Source organism: Geotrypetes seraphini, chromosome 3, assembly GCF_902459505.1.
Source record: "Geotrypetes seraphini chromosome 3, aGeoSer1.1, whole genome shotgun sequence".
In the NCBI taxonomy this organism is placed as follows: domain Eukaryota; kingdom Metazoa; phylum Chordata; class Amphibia; order Gymnophiona; family Dermophiidae; genus Geotrypetes; species Geotrypetes seraphini.
This window is the reverse complement of record NC_047086.1, coordinates 13,019,985-13,042,845: the sequence shown is the minus strand read 5'-3', so window position 1 is coordinate 13,042,845 and position 22,861 is coordinate 13,019,985. Positions and strand designations below refer to the sequence as shown.

The 22,861-nt window shown below is 45.9% G+C and overlaps 1 protein-coding gene across 3 annotated transcripts in view; it reads right to left on the bottom strand.

The window, feature by feature from the left end:
• Nucleotides 1-7,006: 7,006 nt before the first annotated feature.
• ATG5 (autophagy related 5) overlaps nt 7,007-22,861 on the bottom strand; it is a 204,562-nt gene continuing 188,707 nt past the window's right edge. For all 3 annotated transcript variants that reach the window (XM_033939707.1, XM_033939709.1, XM_033939708.1), the window contains exon 8: nt 7,007-9,055. In XM_033939707.1, the coding sequence (XP_033795598.1) occupies nt 8,922-9,055 (134 nt within the window). In that variant the 3' untranslated portion in view covers nt 7,007-8,921. The remainder of the gene's footprint in view (nt 9,056-22,861) is intronic.

The window sequence follows — 22,861 nt, the reverse complement described above, 5'->3', positions numbered from 1 at the left end:
CCCGGCAGAGGCAATGCTTATGTTCTATGCTTCATAAGGTCTCCTCTCTAGCTCCTCGAGCCATTCCAGTCTAACATGACAACTGTGACAGTTTCTTTCAGTGTCCCTGGCTCTGACTGCCTTTCTCTGAAGTGCATCCAGGATATTTTTGTAGATCTATATATGGTGTATTTACAGTTCCCTATAGTTTTCTGCTTACACTCACACTGTGACTATAAACATTGCTCTACTTGTCTACCATGATGCACTTGGAGGTCTCTAATGGGAAAAGCATGAAAGAAGCAGAGATGCTGATGCCATTGACCAGGGTTTTCCTTAATATTATGCTTACATTTAGCTGAGCCTATCACCCCCAGAATGAAGCCGCAGTCTCTCATAGAGAAATGAGCAGCCTTGCCACCCACTTGACCCACGGGCTGGTCCCGACTGACACATTTTGCTCCTGGGATATCACTGTCAATCACTTATCATAGCAACCTGGCCGAAACTCTACGAACTCAGTGAGGTCAAACAGCACCAAATTAAAACAGGACACAGGAGAGATGTTCAAAATCAGTATCTTAAACGCATCCTGGTCTTACTACCACTTTGCTTCCATCAGGCTGGAGACCGGTTTCTGAGCTGCCATCTCTCCCCCATGGGCTAACTTCCAGGTAAGTTAGGGACCTCAGGTCGGCTTCTCATCTTCAGGAAGAGCCGTAACCCCGTGCATCTCATCTCCAGTCCAGTAAGATGTGGCAGCAACTCAAATGACAGGGGGGACAAATTTTCCCCGCAGGATCTCTCTATCCCTGCCCCATTCCTGCAAGCTCTGCCTTAACCACACAAGCCTCAAACACTTAGGATTTTAAAGTGTTTGAGGCTTGCGCAGGTGAAGACAGAGCTTGCAGGAATGGGGCAGGGGCAGAACTTGTGAGGAAGGGACGGGGATAGAGATACCGCGGGATGGGGAAAATTTGTCCTCATCCACTAGCTACCACTTTTTCAGATGTGTAGAGAAGTAGCTTAGCTCAGCCTGAAGGGGACTCAGAGACCAAGTGGGAATCAGCAGGATATAACTGAAAATAATAGAGAAGGAGATGAAAGAAAGAGAAAGGTAGGGCAGAAGAATGAGACAAACTGAAGAGAGGGAAGGAAAATCAAGAGAGTCTGAACTGAAACGAAATGACAAGACAGATGAAACTTGAAGACAGCCTAAAATAAAAAGGCTAAATCAAACTAGAATGCTTTGCTAGTTTATTTAGTTCAGCTAATATTGGGCTCTTCCAGCCAAGTCAGCTTCATTGGCTGGCCGTCTGTTGGGATGGAGAAAGTAGGCACAAAGTTTCAAGTTTATTAAAAGATTTTTTAAACCGCTTAATCAGGTTTCTAAACGGTGTACAATATAAAATTTACATAAAAACATATTAAACAGGGGATACTAGATAAAATCTAAGTGTCATAATAAAGCACTGATAGACCTACTTCAGACAATAGGGAAAAGAGGAAGAACTACAATCGTAAAAGAAGAGTGCAACAAAAAAGGGAAAATACAATAGGTTAGGGTAAAAAGTAATCATTTTAATTTAATTTTTGTCCCTAAAAGGACAGTTGTTGTCCAAAGGCATCCTGGAACAAGAATGTTTTTAATTTTGCTTTAAATTGTTTTATATCGGATTCACGGCGCAAATGGTTAGGCAGCGAATTCCAGAGAGTAGGGGCAGTGACGGCAAAATTATTGGAGGTATGACGAGAAGATTCTGAGACATTGAACGAAGAGATTTTAAAGTGTTATAAGGAATTAAAAGTCTGATAATTAACTCCGGTTGATTATTTAATTTTGTTGTAAATGTTAAAAGTAAGATTTTAGAACTAATTCTATTTTCGACGGGTAACCAATGTGCACTAATCAGAAGAGGTGAAACATGATCGTATGTCTTTGCGCCACAGATGATCTTAATAGCTGTGTTTTGTACAATCTGAAGCCAATTTCCTTTTTTGTAATGCCCTTATACAGGGCATTACGGTAGTCTATACAAGAAATTACTAAGGAGTGGATCAATGTGTTCAAAGAGGCTGGTTCAAGTAACTTTGCAAGGGAACGTATCATCCTGAGTCGATAGAAGCATTTCTGAATGACCGTGCTAATGTGAAAATGATAAGAAAATGTACTGTCAAAAGTACCTCCTAATAGTTTTTGATGGGGAGTGTTTCAAGCTTCAGGGGGGCCTGAAGCATTGTTCCTTTTTTAAAAGGAAAAATCATAAGTTTCGTTTTGTTGATGTTAAGAGACAGTGAGTCTAACCATGATTTAATTTTTCCTAATTTATGGTTAATGGATGCCACCTCTTCTGTATTGTTGAGATCGATGGGATGGATGGATTAATTGCACATCGTCGGTGTAAGCAAACGTGATAAAGCCAATAGATTGGCCCACTATCAGAAGGGGTGACATGAAGATATTGAAGAGCAATGGTGACAAAATGGAACCCTGTGGTATTTCATGTTTGGTGGTAAAAGGTTCAGACGATGTGCCATTAAAAATGACCTTAGATGATCTGTCAGTAAAGTAGGAAACAAACCAGTCCATGACCTGGTCAGACAACCCGATTTCATGAAGTTGCATTAATAGCAGGCTGTGAACTATAGTATCAAAGGCAGAGGAGAGATCTAAGGAAATAAGCAGTACTGATTGATGATGATCAAGATGGTCCAGTATTTTGGTAGTAAGTCCTAGCAAAGAAAGTTCTGTAGAATGATAATGACGAAAACCAGTTTGGTTAGGATTGAGTACATTTGTTTTCTCAACGAATTTGGAGATTTGTTGGAAAACAATTTTTTCAGTAAGTTTTGCCATGAATGGTATGTTTGCTATGGGACAGTAATTAGACATGTCCTGAGTGCTAATATTTTGATCCTTAATGATTGGATAAATGATCGATTTTTTCCAAGTCTTGGGCAGAGATCCTGATGATAAACTGGAATTAACCAAATCTTTAATGTAAGGGCCGAAAATGGAAAAAAATCGTTTTGAAAGGAAAGGAGGGATAACCTAGTCCCTTTTAGACTAAGCGAATGAATACATCTTTGTATTTCCTCCAAGCTCGGAAGGGTGAAGCGAGAGCATTTTGAATAGGATAGGTTAGTTGAAGTATTAGAATCCAGAGTAGAGATAAGTGGGAAAGTGTCTCTAATTTTCTGTACTTTGTTGATAAAGTAAGTGGCGAGGGCTTGTGCTGAAGGTGTAAGATTGGATTTGTTCATTTCTTTTTTCTTTGTTGTTAAGGATTTAACTATTGCGTATAAAGTAGAGGAGTTTTTAGCCTTCTTTATTTGTTTGGTATAATATTCTTTTTGGGTTCTATTAATTTTGGATCTATAATATGCGGCATGTTCCTTGAATTTATTAAAATTGATAAGTGTTTTATTGTGCCTCCATTTTCGTTCAAGAGAACGTAATTGTTTTTTTAATAGGTTTAGGTTTGCTGAATACCATGGATTTTTTTTGTTTACGGGGAGAGATCGTGAAGGTGATTGTTGGTGCGATAGAATTTAAGAGTTTACCGATGGATTGGTTCCATGCTAAGATTTTATCTTCAACAGTAGAGCTGGATAATTGTTCTAAAGTTAGATGAGATGTCTGCAGCTTCTAGCTTACTATAGTTTCTGGTGGTAATTGTTTTAGGTTTTAAATTACTTTGATAATTTGAGTTTAGTTGTTGAAAAGGGTCTGACCATGAGACTTGTGTAGTAGCTAATATTTGGAAATTGTTTCTTTGGGATGCTTGGGTAAGTACCATGTCTGGCTAGACCAGGGGTGGGCAACTCCGGTCCTCGAGGGCTGGAATCCAGTCGGGTTTTCAGGATTTCCCCAATGAATATGCATGAGCTCTATTTGCATGCACTGCTTTCAATGCATATTCATTGGGGAAATCTTGAAAACCTGCCTGGATTCCGGCCCTCGAGGACCGGAGTTGCCCACTAGAGAATGACACGGTGGCGGTTTACCCGCGGCCACCGCATTTTAGCCGCGGGTCACCCGCCGAAAATGGGGAAGAAAACTAGCAGTCGCTGCGGCGACGGGGACAAGGCCATTCACCGCCCGCGGGGCGGTGAATGGTCTTGTCCCCGCAGTGAGGCATGAAGGATCGCGCGGTCCCCGCAGCTCACACCCGCCTGCCCAATCGATTCTAGTGTTTAGCCAGCTCTCTCCCTTCTCCTCACCTTAGTTTGTAGATTTTCTTTTTCGGCGACCCGCACGCTATCAGAGAGCCGCGCACCCGCTGCTGCTCAGTTTCGATCTTCTGCTCTGACGCAACCGGAAACAGGAAGTTGCAGCAGAGCAGAAGATTGAACACTGAGCAGCCGCGCGTGCGCGGCTCTTTGGGAAAGCGTGCAGGTCGCCGAAAAAGAAAACCTATAAACTAAGGTGAGGAGAAGGGAGAGAGCTGGTTAAACACTAGGATCGATTGGGCAGGCAGGTAGTGGCTGCGGGGACCGTGCGATCGCTAGTGTTCCCGGCTCAAATTGGAAGGAGGGAGTGAAAGGGAAAAAGATTCTGGGCCAAGGGGATGAAGTCGGAAAGAAAAACCCACAGCAGGAAAGAAAGGGAAGGACTGGCAGGTGAGCCAGATGCTAGAAGCAGGGGGGGGGGGGGGAAGAAAGAGGGAAAAAAGCTAGATGGGGTTGAAAAGAAGAGACACACTGGTATGGAAGAGGAAGATAGGGGAAATCTGGACACAGGAAGGTAACAGAAAGAGGGGAAATTATGTGCATGGGGCATAGGGACAGAGACATAAAGGAGACATGCCATGGGGATGGTATATGGACACAGGGGGGGGCAATGACAGATACATAGGGGAGATATTAGAAATGGAGAAAATAGGAGCACAGAAGCGAGATGGTTTGTGGGGATGGGACAGGGACCGAGCTTGCAGGCTCCAGTGGCTTGCACAAATTACATTGTAATGTGCCATGAAAATAAGAGGAAGGAAGGAAGGTAGATAGGCCACGCGAGAGGAGCTGAAGGGTAGTAGAAAGGAACAGATGGTAAAGGAGGGAGGGAAGGGTGGTGGTGGAAAGGAATAGAACAGACATTGAAGGAGGGTGGAGAGGAACAGACCCCCAAGGGAAATGTGGAAGACAGAGTGGGAAGAAGACAGATGCCAGACTATGCGGGAGCGGAGGGAAGAAGATGGGTGCTAGACCAATTGGGGGGGGGGGTTTAAGGGAGAGGCACAGTAACAGCAAATGGAAGATGCAGAGAGAAGACACACAGTGGATGGAAGGAATTCAATGAGAAGATGTGGAAAGCAGAAACCAGACAACAAAGGTAGAAAAAAAAATTATATTTATTTATTTATTTTTTGCTTTAGGATAAAATAGTATATTAGTTGTGTTGATAAAAATTTATAAACAAAGCCCTGCCAGCTGAACATCTCTTTCTCTAGTTCAGCAGCAGGAACTTTGATTTATAAGAAAGGAATAAGCTAAATATTACAGTACTAAGGCTTATATGGATGCAGCGGGGACGGTGACGGGGCAGTGAATGGGATGGCAGTGGTGGTGACGGGGCGGTGAAAGGGATGGCGGTGACGGTGACGGGGCGGTGAAGGGAACGGCGGTGACGGGGCGGTGCAGAGGATGGTAGGCCGGTGACGGGGCGGTGACGGGGACAGATTTTTTCACTGTGTCATTCTCTATTGCCTACCCCTGGGCTAGACCAAAAGCACTTCTCTTCCAGCACAACAGCACTATCCGACAGACTAGTAGTTCTCGACCTAGGCCTCGAGGCACATCTAGACAGTCAGATTTTCAGGATATCCATTTGCATAACAAGCAGGCAGTGCATGCAGATCTGTGTGTTGGGGATATCCTTAAAACCTGACTAAGTGGGCAGGCCCCGAGAACTGCTGGATGCATGGAATGGTTTTCTGGAGGACGGCATGGAAAGAAGAACTCCAAATACGCAAAAAGGTGACTGGAAAACAGAGCTGAACCATGCTTATCTTTATGCTACTGCTTACAGGCCACCGGCAAAAGAAAAAAGCAAGCAAAGAGTGGGAAAGTCTCTCTCTACAGTTCTTCTAACAACATTTGTGCCATCCCTCTTTTAAGCAGTTCATTTTCATCCCACTGGCTTTCTTTCCTCCTCTGTTTCAGGCTTGCAGAATTCAGAGAAAGGGCATCGGACTGAATCCACCTCTACTGCAGTTATTTGAGCCCAGAGCAGGTGTAACTGGGTGTTTCTGCATAAATGCCAATCCTGCCCCTGTGCATCTCTAGGAATGCCTCTGCATACATCCCACTAAAGAGTCACATGTAGGCATTGGAGCAGTTTTACAAGCGCCTACTTGAATGAACACGATGCTAAAGCCACTTACAAATTTACTACCACAGTGGGCAACTGTTTATGTGCAGTGTGGAAACTGTGCTTTAGACTACATTAAATCCCACTCTTGCTGCCCTGTTGGCGATCAAATCAGACCATGCGCAAAACCGCTGAGCAATAACACAATTTCACTGCAGTTTTGTAGAGAATAACACAGTGACAGAATCTGTCATCATCTCCTTGTCATTCTTTAAGGAGAGAGGAAAGAATCTGAGTATGAATGGGCCCAGCCACTGACCCTCAAGCCTTGCGTTGAAGAATGCTGGTGTAGAAGGACTGAGGCTGAGACAGACAGTCTCTGGTATCCAGAGCAGATATTGTGATGTCAATGTCTCATTCCACCAATAAGAGCCAAGCTTATCAGTGATGTCACAATGGCTTCATTGTCCTATACTTGGCTCACATAAGAATCAGAGTATGAATGGGCCCAGCCACTGACCCTCAAGCCTTGCGTTGAAGAATGCTGGTGTAGAAGGACTGAGGCTGAGACAGACAGTCTCTGGTATCCAGAGCAGATATTGTGATGTCATAATGTCTCATTCCACCAATAAGAGCCAAGCTTATCAGTGATGTCACAATGGCTTCATTGTCCTATACTTGGCTCACATAAGAATCAGAGTATGAATGGGCCCAGCCACTGACCCTCAAGCCTTGCGTTGTAGAATGCTGGTGTAGAAGGACTGAGACACTAAAGAATGACACGGGATGGTTTCTCACAGTTATCCACAGGGATGGGGACAAATTCTGTCACCATGTGATTCTCTGGTTTACTGCTCTGTGTTTCTTCTGTAATGACATTTTTGGAGGCTTGCACTCCAAGGCAGAGTGAGTGATTTTAGCTTGTCCTGTAAACTTAAATTATCCATACCTGAAAGAGCAAGAAATATTTAGCTATGCCTGTCCATGAAACAAACATTTGTGTGAGTGAGGAGGGACAAGCACTGTTAGGCTCAAAGCAAAAGCTGGAATGGTTCAAATTGTTATATAGTGAGCGTTTTAAAATAACTCATTTCCAAAGCCTCCTTACCCAGAGAGAAGAGTCACTTGTTTATCGTCTGTGAAGGAACAGCTGATTGATCTCGGTTTTCAGACTATCCACCATGAATATGCATGAGATCAATTTGCATATAATGAAGGCAATACAGGTGAATCTCTCTCATGCATATTCATACTGGCTAGGTGTGTCCTAAGGTCTGGGCTGAGACCCCCTGATCTATCTTAACATATTTGTGACTGATTTTCATGAGTTCAGCTGGTCTTGTGAAACTTCTCTCTTAATCTGATTTTGCTATTTAATTCCTCAGCATCCATATTTACCTGCTGGGAGATATGGTAGATGGCATATAATGTATCGCATTATGTATGCTGCAGATCACTAGTTAAAGAAACTATAAGTTCAACGTGAAAAAGGAGCTAAGCGATACAAGAATTCAGTACCTGAAAGATGCCAGAATCATCTCTGTAAGGCAGTGTCCCGCACCCGTTTTGAAGCCGTGGCTAGAGGGCATCCAGACGTTGACGAGATGACATCACACATGCTGACGTCTGTGCACGCACAGAGGCCCTCCAGACGGGGCCCTGAGCCTACTATTGCTACGCCGGGAAGAGGAACCCGGAATCTCACTGCAGCACACAGTTTGCGATACACTGCTGTAAGGGGTTCTGTGGTTTAAGCCTTAACATGGTACTGACTGCCCGCCAAAGAGAACTGCCCAAGACCGTTCACTCTGAACTATGATGACATCTTAGTTCTTTCAGTCTTCCAACACTGGCCGTCACCCAGCTGTATAGCTTTTCAAAATCAGTTCTAGTAGAGGGCAAATTCATATCGTTAGAGAACAGAAAGCAAAAAACATCCATTTTTTTTTCAGTTTTATGCAATAGAAACTTTCTCTTTTGTTGCAAACATTATCAGAGAATCAAGAGAACGGTATACTATGCTAAGTCCTGAGACATTCAAAAATACTATCTCATTATTAGTTCACTGAAAAGCTGAATCAAATCAGGACATCTATTGGAAGATTCTGCAAATATTCATAAAGAGCAGAGCGCTCGCTTACTGTCCGGGTCCACGGCTTCTGCATCTGCAAATCTGCAACACTGCAGGCGTTGTCAAAGTGAAAACATTTTTCTTGCATACCGCCAACAGACTGTAAACATGAAACCCTGCGCCAGCAGATTCATTTACTGTAACTGAATCCTTTAAAGAAAGCCCAAAAAAGAGTCTCCTATTTATTTCCTGCAAAGCTTTTCTTTTCCCCCTTGTCTAATTCTCTGTAAAGCAGAACCCAGTGTTTTGACTCCCTCTTTCTCTACTCACCCACTATGACAATGTGAGAACCTTTGTTTGTTGAGGCCCTGAGCAGAAACAGAAATCAATTCTCACTTATTTCCAAGCAGCTCTTCAAGTCTCAGCTTTCCCCACCCCCCTTCCTGTTTATGGTCTTATCTTTCAAGGGAATCTTCTGTCTCTTCTGTGTCAAGGAGAAGCCTGGCATGCCAGGGTGGTCTGCTTTGAGGGCAGAACTCTCTTGCCAGAGAGCAGGTCCTTTTAGTCCGTGGGCTGAGGGAGGATGCTGATGTGCAGGAAGTTGTCCGGGTAGCTCAGGTGTTCGCTCAGCCACTGCACGGGAGTCTCCAGCATCGGCTCAATCCCATGAATCACCACTTGAAACTTCTCGCTATCTGGGCACAAAAAGAAAAAGGAACAGGGAACTTCAGACACGAAATGAGAACCACAGAGCTTCAGGGTTACATTTTCACTGCGTAGCTTTTCCTTCTCACCAGGCCACAATAAGAATATGAACGATAAGAGATTCTTAAAAGAAAAAATCACTCCCCCCCTACCCCTCAAATATATCCAAACTGTTGTCAACAACTCAAGAATATAGTGCCGTTACCACCTTAGGAAGGAATAAAGTAGCAGAGGTGAAAAAGGGCAAACAGATCTCTCTGGACAATTTCACATAGGCACTAACTTTAAAATCTCTATTAAGAGCATGAGAATTGGCGCTGCTGGGTCAGACCAGTGGTCCATCGGACCCAGCAGTCCGCTCACGCCTTATCTGCCTATGTTCTGGTCCAGCAGGAACTTATCTAACCTAGGGAAGGGTTCCACATTCTTCTTCCCATAATGTGCTGGTTTCTCTACTTACCAAATCAAGATCGGCAGATGAGGAAGGGAAAAGATTTAGCCCAAAACATCAGTACGGTTGGGGGAGATTTTGACCTGCCTGATGGTAAAAGTATGGAGATCTTCAACTCATTTCAAGGGACTCTCTTCAGAAAGTGGTAACAGAATTCACAAGGCAAGAAGCAGAGCTCTTAAAAAATAATTTGTTTCTTAAATATCAAAATATTCAGTACACCCCCATCCCTTGTGAAAATTCTTTATATCCCTTTCAAACTCTGTTGTAGAAGACTGATCCACACAACATACCATATATACTTTTTATTTATTTTATTTATTTATTTATTTAGATTTTTATCCCGTCCTCCCAATAGCTCAGAACGGTTTACAAATGAACATACACAGTGGGGAGTAACTAGACATATAAGTAGTACAACAGGTTTAGGGATTGGATTTATAGTTTTTGGAGAGAATTAAATACAGGGAGAGTATGCAGAAAGAGAGAAGGGGGAAATACAGTAGTTTAGTTTAAGGAAAGTTATAAGCGTTTAGGTACAATTTGTTAGTGGATAGAGTAAGAGAGGGTCATACTGGAAGTTCGGGAAGGTGATAGGAGAGTGGAGGGTGGGGCCTAAGGGGGGGAGAAGACAGAGGAGATCTTTAGTTGAAAAGGAGGGTCTTTACCGATTTACGGAATGTTAATAATGAGTTCTGTTGTCTAAGTTGGGGGGGGGAGTTGGTTCCAGAGGTGTGGAATGAAGTGGCTGTAGGATCGTTTGTGGGCAGTTTCTGTGAGCAGGGATCTTCCGGGGGTGGGGGGGATGCATAGGCGTATCTCTGACTTTGAGCGGAGGGTGCGAGTGGGGTTGTAGATGGGAAGCTTGGATTTTATGTAGGAGGGGGTGGTGGAGTAGATTCTCTTGTGAGCAATTGCCAGGGCTTTGAAAGTACAGCGTTGGCTAATCGGGAGCCAGTGTTCAGCATGGAGTGCCGGGGAGATGGAATCGCGGTAGTTGAGGTTGTGTAGGAGGCGGATGGCTGCATTTTGGACCCGTTGGAGGCGTTTGATATTATTTTTGGTTAGTCCATTAAATAGGGAGTTACAATAATCCAGTCTGGAGAGGACATATGCGTATAGGAGTTGGGCGAGGTCTAGTGTGGAGATGTAGGGTTTGATCCTTTTCAGTTGGCGAAGGTAGTAGAAGGAGGTGGAGACCACTTGGGATATGTGGTTAGATAGGGATAGGTGTCCGTCTAGGGTTACTCCCAGGCTGCGAACTTGATCTGCTGCTGTTAGTAGAGTGGAATCCCATGTTAGTGTAGGTCGTAGGTATTTGGTGTTTTTGTTTCTGATCCATAGGAGTTCGGTTTTGGAGGCGTTAAGTTGAAGCTTGTTGTTTGACATCCAAGTTTTCATGTCAGTGAGGCAGAGTTCGAGGTTAGCAATTTGGGATGGCCGGTTTTCGCCTAAGGGGAGGAGCAGCTGGATGTCATCTGCATAAGAGTGGATTTTGATTTTATATTTTTGGGCTATATCGATGACGGGTTTGATGTAGAGGTTGAATAGGAGGGGGGATAGAAGGGCGCCTTGAGGAACGCCATATTTGATAGGCTTAGGGTTGGATTTATGTGTCCCTAGTAGGACAGTTTGGGTCCTTTGGTGAAGGAAGGAGGTGATCCATTGGAGGGCTGTGTCTTTGATACCGAGGTCGTGGAGCCTAGATGTGAGTAGGTGGTGGTCAACTGTGTCGAAGGCAGCGCTAAGGTCAAGTAGGACTAGTAGGGCGTCATTGCCTTTGTCGAGTATTGACCAGCTGTCGTCGATGATATCAAGGAGTACTGATTCTGTGCTGTGGCCCTTACGGAAGCCGGATTGGGCTGGGGATAGGGCAGCTTGTTCTTCAATGAAAGGGTGTAGGCGGTGGAGCACAATTCGTTCAAGGATATAAACTGGGATTTGGGGGCCCAAAAATGGGGGTCCTGGTTTATATTCGGACCAGTACCCCATCTCACATTTATTGCAGGCCGCCGCCAGGCTCTCCACCCTGCCCCCCTCCCTGCCAGCCCTGTCCGTCGTACCTCTTCTGCCGATCCCTGGTGGTCCAGAGGGCAAGAGCAAGCTTTCCGTGCTCCTGCCCAGCTGCTAACCCAAGTTCTGGTTTCTTCAGTCGCTGAGCGGCACCGAGCAGAAGTGCACTTTGATGCTGCTGCTCGGCGCTGAGCAGCTTCCTGACTGGCTCACACAAATTCTCTGCGTCCACTTTTGAGGGTCAGTGGCTGGGCCCATTCATACTCTGATTCTTCCCTCTCTCCATAAAGAATGACAAGGAGATGGTTTCCCGTGGGGACGGAGATGGTGACAAATTGTGTCACTGTGTCATTCTCTACACCTCTGTTTAGCACTGAGACGGTGATTGCAGCAACCCTAGAATACTTACGCAACTTATTCAGCAAGGGCCATAATGCCTTAATCATGCAATTTGACATGAGCTCGGCCTTCGACTTGGTGGATCATGAGAAATTGTTACAATGTTTAGACGCAATCGGCATAAGAGGTGAGGTATTTGACTGGTTCCGAGGATTCCTTACGACCCGCACCTATCAAGTACGTTTCAACTGCAACCTCTCTAAAACATGGAGAAACCCATCAGGCGTTCCACAGGGGTCTCCATTATCCCCACTACTCTTCAACGTCTATATATTATCACTAGGCATGCAGCTGGCCCAGCGGGGTATAAAAGTATTCAGTTATGCGGACGACTTTACAATCATTATCCCGTTCAATACTTCTCCCTCCGAAATCACCCCCACGGCAACAGAAGCGCTAAACCTGATGGAACAATGGACCACAGAATTCAGACTGAAGCTTAATTCAGATAAAACTAAATTCTTTATAGCCTCGCCACACCCACCTGTCACCACAACACCACTACGCATTAACAACCTCAACTACCCTATTCAACCCACAATGAAGGTTCCGGGGGTAATACTGGACCAAGGTCTAACCATGAAAGACAATGTGGACTCCCTAGTCAGAAAGGGGTTTTTTACTCTCTGGAAACTTAGGTCCATTAGAGCACAGTTCTTCAACCGCCGGTCTGCGGACCGGTGCTGGTCCGCAGAAAATTTCTGCCGGTCTGCGCAGGGCCGGTGAGATCAAGACGGCAGTTAAATTTCCTGCCGACTGCGGTTCCTCCCGACTAATGTTCCTCCCAGCCTCAGGCGATCAAGATAGGCTGCCAACGTCGGGGCCTTCCCTCTCTGAGTCTCGCCTGTTCGGAAACAGGAAGTTGAAACAAAATAGGCGGGACTCAGAGAGTTAAGGTCCCGACGTCGGCAGCGTGTCTTGATCGCCACCCCTGCCGAGTTGCTGAAGAGGGCCGCGGGGAAGTTGCGATTAGACCGGAGAGAGCTGCAGATTCAGGTGCAGGTGGAGGGAGATGGTCAGCGTCTGCGAACAAGATCCTGGAGAGCCTTCACAGTGGCTGTCTCCCCTCCCACCAGCTCTCCAATTTGCCAGGGAAGTGATTTACCGGCAACTTCCTGCAGGCAAGTACCGAGAGCTGCTGGAAGGGGAGGAAGCCACTGTAGGAGGCTGGGAAGGTCTGGAAAAGGGAGAGCTGTTACTGGACTTGAAGGGAGTTAGAAAGAGAGATGCTGCTGGGAGGGGAGGAGGGAAAGGTATGGGAAGAGAGTTAATGTTGGATAGAGGGAGGAGGGAAGGGAGAAGAAGGAGAGATGCTGCTGGGAGGGGAGGAGTGAAAGAGATGGGAAGAGAGTTACTGTTGGATAGAGGGAGGAGGGAAGGGAGAAGAAGGAGAGATGCTGCTGGGAGGGAGGAGGGAAAGGGATGGGAAGAGAGTTAATGATGGATAGAGGGAGGAGGGAAGGGAGAAGGAAAAAAAGGAAGGAGGGTAGGGAGAAAGAAAAAAGGAAGGAAACAGCTGGCAGGGAGATTACAGGAGGGGAAGGGGGTCAGGGTGGAATGGAGGGATCAGATGAGAGAAAGGGGAGAGAGAGGAATGAGAAAGTAGAGAGACATTGATGCTGGAAAGGGGGTCAGCAGAGAAATGAGAGAGGGATAAAGATGCTAGATCTGGTGTAGGAGAGATAAAAATGAAGAAGGCAGTGAAGCTGGAATGAATGATGTAAAAAGGAGAGAGGAAGATGGACAAGGAAGAGGGGCATAGAAAGAAGTCAGATACATATGGAAGGGGGAGAGGGCAGACATTGGATGGAACGGGCAGATGCTGGAAGGAAAAGAGTGAAAAGAAGATGAAAGCAGAAACCAGAGACAACAAAAGGTAGAAAAAAATAATTTTATTTCTATTTTGTCATTAGAATATATCAGATTTGAATTATATATCCTGCTAGAGACATAACTGGGGACTGCAGTATTCTGTTAGCATGATATTTCTATGTAGCATTCTATAATAACTTGGCTTGTTCAGTTTTCTTGATAGTAGAGGGGATATATGTGAAGGGGAGGGGAGACAGGGGTTTTGTTGGTCCGTGCTCTGTATATTTGTATTTATAAAATCACAATTGTTCAGAATATTGTTTCTTTTTATACTTTAATAAAATATGTTCAATATAAAATCATAATTGCGGCTTGTGCAGATGGAATCAGATGGTTTGCGGGGACCGAGCTCGCGGAGATGGGGCGTAAACGGGGTTTTTAAATTTTAGTCCTAGTAGTTTGCCGGTCCACAAAATAATTCTTTTATTTCTGCCGGTCCACGGGTGTAAAAAGGTTGAAGAACACTGCATTAGAGCATACTTCGACGCTTCAGCATTCAGAATTCTGGTACAATCCCTAATACTAAGCCACCTTGATTATTGTAACATTGCCTATCTGGCAATCTCCCGGAAGCAAATGCAGAGACTACAACTGATACAAAATGCAGCAGTCAGGTTGATCTTCGGGTTGAAGAAGTCCGATCACATAACCCCTTCCTACCGACTCCTGCACTGGCTGCCAATGGAGGCACGTGCGAAGTTCAAGCTGGGATGTCTCTGCTTCAAGGTACTATCTGGTCTAGCCCCTAAATATATAACTGACCTCTTCTCCTTCTCAACCAATGGACATAAGAGAAGAACACACCTGAAGTTCGTTTCCCCACCGGCTAGAGGATGCAAATTTAAGAGACACCATCAATACCTTCTATCGTATCAAGCAGCCTTATGGGGCAAAGACCTGGAAAAACTAATTACACACACAAACAACTATGGTGAATTTAGGAAACACCTAAAAACATACCTGTTCTCGAAATACCTAGGTAACGAATCTGGACAATAGACTCCATCACAATCCCACCCCCAAATCTGATCTTGTAAACTGTTATCCACTAATCTCTAACTATGAACGTTCCATTCAATTTGTAGAATCTTTCTAATTCATTGTAAACCGCATAGAACTTCACGGTCCTGCGGTATATAAACTGTTATTATTATTATTATTACACAACTGCAGTGCATCTTGCCCTCTGCCTCTTTGCCTTATCTGCTCTGCTTCCTTCCCTGCCACTCATTTTCTCCCCTGCCCCAGCCTCTTTTTTTCTGTCTCTTACTCCCCTACCACCCCATTTCACATTCTCTATTTCCGTCCTTTCTCACTCCCTTCAAAGCCCCAACCCATTTCTCTGTCTCTCAATTCTCTCCACAGTCCCCTGTCCCTTTCTATTACCTATCAATCATTCCCCTAGCCCAGGGGTGGGCAAACTTTTTGACTCATGGGCCACAATGGGTTCTAAATTTGACAGAGGGGCCGGTCCAAGAGCTTTAAACTAGGTAAGTCGGGGGAGGGTACCCACTTATATACTAGTGCAGTAAGAAACTATCCTGATGTGGTGATCCAAAACTGAGCTTCTAAGTCCGAGGTAAGTACCCTCAATGCTAAAGGTTCACAAGGAGACACTTTGAGTAAGATAGGAATCTCTCTACAGGGGTTTAACAAACGCACAGAGTGGAGAGCTATGTATGTTAACGCACATAGTTTAGGGAATAAATTTCTAGAACTGGAAACAGAAATTGTGAATACCGACCTAGATGTGGTGGCAATATCAGAAACATGGTTCACGGACTCCCATGGGTGGGATACAACTATACCAGGATACAACCTGCTTCGACAAGACAGGAAGGGTAAGCTAGGAGGAGGGGTAGCAATTTACATCAAAGAGAACATCAAGATAACCAGGATCACAGATGTTAAGTACACCGGGGAATCCATCTGGGTCAACCTGGCCAGAGGTGGAGAAAAGTGCTTGTACCTTGGAGTGGTATACAGACCTCCAAGACAAACAGAGGACAAGGATAACGAATTGATTGAAGACATTGAAAATATTACTCTACGGGGGGACACTGTTCTGCTAGGGGACTTCAACATGCCCGATGTAGACTGGAACACATTCTCAGCGACAACTTGTGGCAGCAGGAGGATTTTGACGTCCATGAAGGGAGTACAGCTCAAACAAATGGTGATAGAGCCCACTAGGGCCGAGGCCATCCTAGACCTCGTACTTACAAACGGTGAGAATGGCTCGGAGGTCTCAGTGGGAGAAACGCTGGCTACCAGTGACCATAACATGGTATGGTTCAACCTCAGGAAAGGTTTCCCTAAATCACAAACTAAAACGAGGGTACTCAATTTCTGGGGCACTGATTTCGCACGTATGGGAGATTTCGTCCAGCAGACGCTGCAGGATCAAGAAGCAACTGATAATGTGGAAGCCATGTGGTCAAACCTGAAATTGACCCTACACGAGGCAACTATCCGCTACATAAAATCGGTAAATAAACAACAAAGAAACAAAAAACCCCAATGGTTCACTGAAGAGGTCTCGTACCTTGTCAAGGAGAAAAAAAGAGCATTTCTTTCATACAAACGTACGGGAACAGGTGAAGCTAACATTGAATATAGGTCCAGGTCTGCAGCAGTCAAATCAGCAGTCAGGGAGGCCAAGCTTGCAGTGGAAGAAACTCTAGCAAAAAACATTAAGAAAGGGGACAAATCCTTCTTCAGGTACATTAGTGACAGGAAAAAAACACAAACGGGATAGTACGCCTCAGAACACCGAACGGGAATTACGCGGAAACAGATTCCGATAAAGCCAAAATACTGAATGAATACTTCTGCTCGGTTTTTACCTGCGAGGCACCAGGGATAGGGCCACATCTGGAAGCAATGTCAAGCGCGGAAGACCCATTTCAGAATTTTGAGTTCACACCAGCTGATGTCTACAGCGAATTATCAAGACTCCAGGTGAGCAAAGCCATGGGTCCAGACGAATTGCACCCAAGGGTGCTCAGAGAGCTGTGCGAGGTCCTGGCAGAACCATTAGCCATGCTCTTCAATCTCTCCCTAAAGAAGGGGAGAGTCCCCCTGGATTGGAAAACAGCGAATGTTGTTCCTCTGCATAAAAAGGGAGGCAGGGCAGAGGCTGCGAATTACCGACCAGTAAGTTTCACATCGATAGTATGTAAACTCATGGAAACACTAATTAAACGTAAGTTGGACACGATCTTGGATGAGGGGAATCTCAGGGATCCTAGTCAACATGGATTCACTAAGGGTAGGTTGTGTCAATCCAACCTCATCAGCTTCTTTGATTGGGTAACAGGAAAGTTGGACTCAGGAGAGTCTCTGGACATAGTATATTTGGATTTCAGCAAAGCTTTTGACAGCGTCCCACACCGCAGGCTACTAAACAAGATGAAATCAATGGGGTTGGGTGAGACTATAACTGCATGGGTCAATGATTGGCTGAGTGGTAGACTTCATAGGGTGATGGTCAACGGTACCCTCTCTGAAACATCAGAGGTGACCAACGGAGTGCCGCAGGGCTCGGTCCTGGGTCCTCTTCTTTTTAATATATTCATAAGGGATTTGACACTGCAGGGAGGAAACAGAGGGACCGGAAGATCTACAAATCAGACAGCGAGGGAAACATCAGGTAAAGGGAGCTTGCTGGGAGAAGACTAAGGAGCATGGGGACACAGGGGGACTGGGTGGCATAAGGGCGAAAGCCGAGGGTAATATAGAAGCACCACAAGGCAAGGGGGATCAAACAGAGGCTCAAGGGATGACAGCCCAGGAGGGGGCCGGTAGGGCTAAAAATCCCAGAGGAAAAGCGGGAAAGTGGGGTGGCAGGAATGTGGGGAAGCTGAAAGCTAAGATGGTAAAGGCTGAGGGTAAAGCAGAAACACAGAGAGCGGGAAAACTGCCAGAAATCCAAGGGCAAGTGGACCAGGTAAATGCAGAAGTGGAAGAAAAACGACGGGACCTGCGGTGCTTATACGCAAATGCAAGAAGCCTCACGGCCAAGATGGGTGAACTAGAAGTCGTCGCCAAGGGGGAGGACCTGGATATAATTGGAATTGTAGAAACCTGGTGGACAGAGGAAAATCAATGGGATATAGCGCTGCCGGGGTACAAGCTCTATAGGAGGGACAGGACCCACAAAAAGGGGGGAGGCATAGCACTATATATAAAGGAATCTATCCACTCGGTCGGAATGGATATGGCAACGAAGGCAGAGGGGCTGGAATCGCTGTGGGTCAAATTACCGGGAAACAAGGGTGCGGGCATAAAACTGGGGCTGTACTATCGACCACCTGGTACGCCAGAGGGAGTCGGAAACGACTTGGAAGCGGAATTGAGACAGGAGTGCAGGACTGGAAGTGTAACAGTGATGGGGGACTTCAACTACCCAGGGATAGACTGGAGTATGGGTCACTCCAACTGCACTAGGGAGACAGGATTTGTAGAAGCTGTGAAGGACTGCTTCATGGAGCAACTAGTCAAAGAACCAACGCGAGGGGGTACTACTCTTGACCTCATCCTAAACGGATTAGGGGGGCCTGCAAGAGGGGTAGAAGTGGGAGGACCACTAGGCAACAGTGATCACAACACGATCAGATTCACATTAGAAAGAGGGACACCCATAGTTAGGAGGACCGCAACAACTGCGCTGAACTTCAAGAAAGGGAACTACGTTGCTATGAGGGAAATGGTGGGGAGGAAGCTCAGAAACATCTTTAGGATGGAGACTGTGGGAAGCGCCTGGACCCTATTCAGGGACAACCTGCAGGAAGCACAGAGAATGTACATCCCCAATTTCAGGAAAGGCTGCAAGAACAAGCGATCAAAGGACCCGGTTTGGATGTCAATAGCAGTAAAGAGGGCGATAAAGGACAAAAAAGTATCTTTCCGGAGATGGAAAAAGGACCCAACAGAGGAAAATCACCAGGAGCACAGGAAATGCCAAAAGGAATGCCACCTGGAGGTTAGAAAAGCAAAAGAGAAATACGAAGAGGGGCTGGCCAAGGAGGCGAAAAACTTCAAGGCATTCTTCAGTTACGTTAAGGGGCAGCGACCAGCGAGAGAGGAGGTAGGGCCGTTGGACGATGGGGACAAGAAGGGAGTGATTAAGGAGGATAAAGAGGTAGCTGAGAGGTTGAACACGTTCTTCTCGTCGGTTTTCACGAGCGAAGACACATCTAATATACCAGACTCAGAGGAGCTCATGAGTGGGGAACAGGCTGAAAAATTAGAGCACATAGAGGTAAGTAGGGAGGATGTCCTCAAACAGATAGACAGGTTAAAATGCGGCAAATCACCGGGCCCGGACGGGATCCACCCAAGGATTCTGAAAGAACTAAGACAGGAAATAGCGGGCACAATCCAACATGTTTGCAACCTATCCTTGAAAACTGGTGAGGTGCCAGAGGACTGGAGATTGGCAAATGTCACACCGATCTTCAAGAAGGGATCGAGGGGTGACCCCGGGAACTACAGGCCGGTAAGCCTGACTTCAATAATAGGGAAGATGGTGGAAGCTATGATCAAGGACGGCATTTGCGAGCATATCGAGAGGAATGGCCTACTGAGAACAAGCCAGCACGGATTCTGTAAGGGAAGGTCGTGCCTAACGAACCTTCTGTACTTCTTTGAGGGAATAAGCAGTCGGATGGACAATGGGGAGCCCATAGACATCATTTACCTCGACTTTCAAAAGGCTTTCGACAAGGTGCCACATGAAAAGCTACTTAAGAAACTATGGAGCCACGGGGTGGGAGGGGATGTGCACAGATGGATCAAGCACTGGCTGTCGGGTAGACTGCAGAGGGTTGGAGTAAAGGGTCAATATTCTGACTGGCGGGGAGTCACGAGCGGTGTGCCACAGGGATCGGTGCTGGGGCCTTTACTCTTTAACATATTCATCAATGACCTGGAAAAGGAGGCAAAGTGTGAGGTTATAAAATTCGCAGACGATACCAAAATGTGCGGCAGAGTTAGGACCAGGGAGGAGTGTGAGGACCTACAAAGGGACCTGGACAAGCTGGAAGACTGGGCAAACAAATGGCAAATGCGCTTCAACGTGGACAAATGCAAGGTCATGCATATAGGGAAAAAGAACCCGTTGTTCAGCTACAAATTAGGGGGGGTATTGTTGGGAGACAGCAGACTCGAGAGAGACTTGGGTGTGCTGGTGGATGCATCACTGAAGCCATCTGCACAGTGCGCAGCAGCCTCGAAAAAAGCCAACAGGATGCTGGGCATCATAAAGAAGGGCATAACAACCAGAACACGGGAAGTCATCATGCCATTGTATCGAGCGATGGTGCGTCCACATCTGGAATACTGCGTTCAGTATTGGTCGCCGCACCTCAAGAAGGACATGGCGGTACTTGAGAGAGTCCAAAGGAGAGCAACAAAAATGGTAAAAGGGCTGGAACACTGCTCATACGCCGAGAGGCTGGATAGGCTGGGGCTCTTCTCTCTGGAGAAAAGGAGACTCAGGGGAGATATGATAGAGACCTTCAAGATCATGAGGGGCATAGAGAGGGTGGATAGGGACAGATTCTTCAGACTGAAGGGGACAGCAAATACGAGGGGGCATTCTGAGAAACTGAAGGGAGACAGGTTCAAAACAAATGCAAGGAAGTTTTTTTTCACCCAAAGGGTCGTGGACACTTGGAATGCGCTACCGGAGGAAGTGATCAGGCAGAGTACGGTACAGGGATTCAAGCAGGGATTGGATGGATTCCTGAGGGATAGAGGGATCGTGGGGTACTGAGTAAACCAACCTGGTCGTGCATGTGCAAGACCGGAGGGCTAGGACTTCGATAGGAGGGCAGAACTTAAATGGGAAACCAAGGTGGCAGGGGAGCCCCTTCTGATGATTCAGACAGGCCTTGACCTGTTTTTGGCCACCGCGGGAGCGGACTGCTGGGCAGGATGGACCTGTGGTCTGACCCGGCAGAGGCACTGCTTATGTTCTTATGACACGAGGGCTACAGGGTAAAGTAACATTGTTCGCCGACAACGCAAAACTGTGCAACATAGTAAGTGAAAGCTTTTTACAGGATAGTATGACACAGGACCTTCGTACGTTGGAAAACTGGTCCTCGACATGGCAGCTAGGCTTCAATGCTACAAAATGTAAGGTCATGCACCTCGGTAGCAGAAATCCGTGCAGAACTTACACCTTAAATGGAGTAACATTAGCTAGAACCTCAGTAGAACGGGATTTGGGAGTAATCATCAGTGCAGACATGAAGGCTGCCAAGCAGGTAGAGAAGGCCATATCCAAGGCAAGGCAAATGATGGGATGTATCAATAGAAGTTTCGTCAGTCGGAAACCAGAAGTCATAATGCCACTGTACAAAACCATGGTGAGACCTCATCTGGAATTCTGTGTGCAATTCTGGAGGCCACATTACCGTAAAGACGTGCTTAGAGTCGAGTCGGTTCAGCGGATGGCCACTAGGATGATCTTGGGGTTCAAGGGTCTCTCGTACGAAGAGAGACTGAGCAGACTGCGGCTCTACACTCTAGAGGAACGCAGGGAGAGGGGGGATATGATTGAGACATTTAAATACATCACAGGACGTGTCGAGGTGGAAGACGATATCCTCTTCCCCAAAGGACCCTCGACCACAAGAGGGCATCCGCTTAAACTCAGAGGGGGGAAATTTAGTAGTGACACCAGGAAGTATTTTTTCACGGAAAGGGTGGTGGATCACTGGAATGAGCTTCCGGTGCAGGTGGTCGAGGCCACCGGGGTGCTTGACTTTAAGAATAAATGGGACATGTACGTGGGATCCCTACGTAGGACGAATCACTAGCATCTAGACTTATTGGGGTGGGTCAGTAGAGTGGGCAGACTTGATGGGCTATAGCCCTTTTCTGCCGTCATCTTTCTATGTTTCTATGTTTCATCTTTCTATCCCTCCATCTCTTGTGCAGCAGAACCCTTGAGCACCCGCCCCCGTCACACAGCCGAACCCCCGCTGACTCTCCATCCTTCCCCTCCAATCCGAACCCCGCCACCCACAAGCCCTACAGACCTCCCTCCAGAGCAGCATCAGGCCAACACTTCACGGCCTTTTCTCGTCGAGGCCTTCCATGTGCCGGGTTACTGATGACATCATCAGTGATGCGGCAGAGGGAATTTTACGATGAGAGAAGGCCGCGAAGCAGCCTGTTTAAAGTGATGCCAGCCCGACGCTGCTCTGGAGGGAGGTATGTAGGGCTCACAGTTGGGAGGGAGGTATGTAGGGCTCGCAGTTGGCGGAGTTCAGATGGTTGGCAGGCCGGATTAAAAAAACTAAACGGGCCGGATATAGCCCGCGGGCCATAGTTTGCCCATGTCTGCCTTAGCCCCTTCAGACCATATCTCTACTTTTCTTCACACTGTCTCATATCCCATCCAAGGAGGCAGATTCTGGTCCTCAAAAATTCATGCCTCAATAAATTGATTAATCTATAAGGTTCCACCTGCATCTGTTATTTTATTTTTTATTTTTATTGATTGATTGATTTTATGATTACAAACCAAGCATAAACTTGTACAGAAAGGAATTAAGCCAAGGAAAAATACACTTATACACAAAATACAAACTTTCTAATAAGAAAACAAATATATGTTTAATTTAACTCAAGTCCTCAATAACAGAGATCCAAAAATTATTAAAGCGAGTTTAAAAAGAAAGAAAAAGAATGCAAGAAAAGGCTGAAAGACCAAGGATAATTACCACATTTCCTAATATAGAGTTTCAAGATTTTTTGTTATCCAGCCTTGACATCGATAAGAGGATTGCTAATTGAAAAGGTTCAAAGAAAACGTATTTGAGTGTTTGATAATACACAATGCATTTACAAGGATGCCTTAAATAGAATGTAGCCCCCATTGAAACACCCGGCTTTAGAAGAAGAAACTCTTGTCTACGCCTTTGGGTTCCCCTCGAGAAATCAGGATACATTTGTATTTTATAACCCCAAAACTCTTTTTGTTTGTTTTTGAAAAAAAGTCTCAGGATCCAAGACTTATCAGGTAATAGAACTACTGTTAATACAA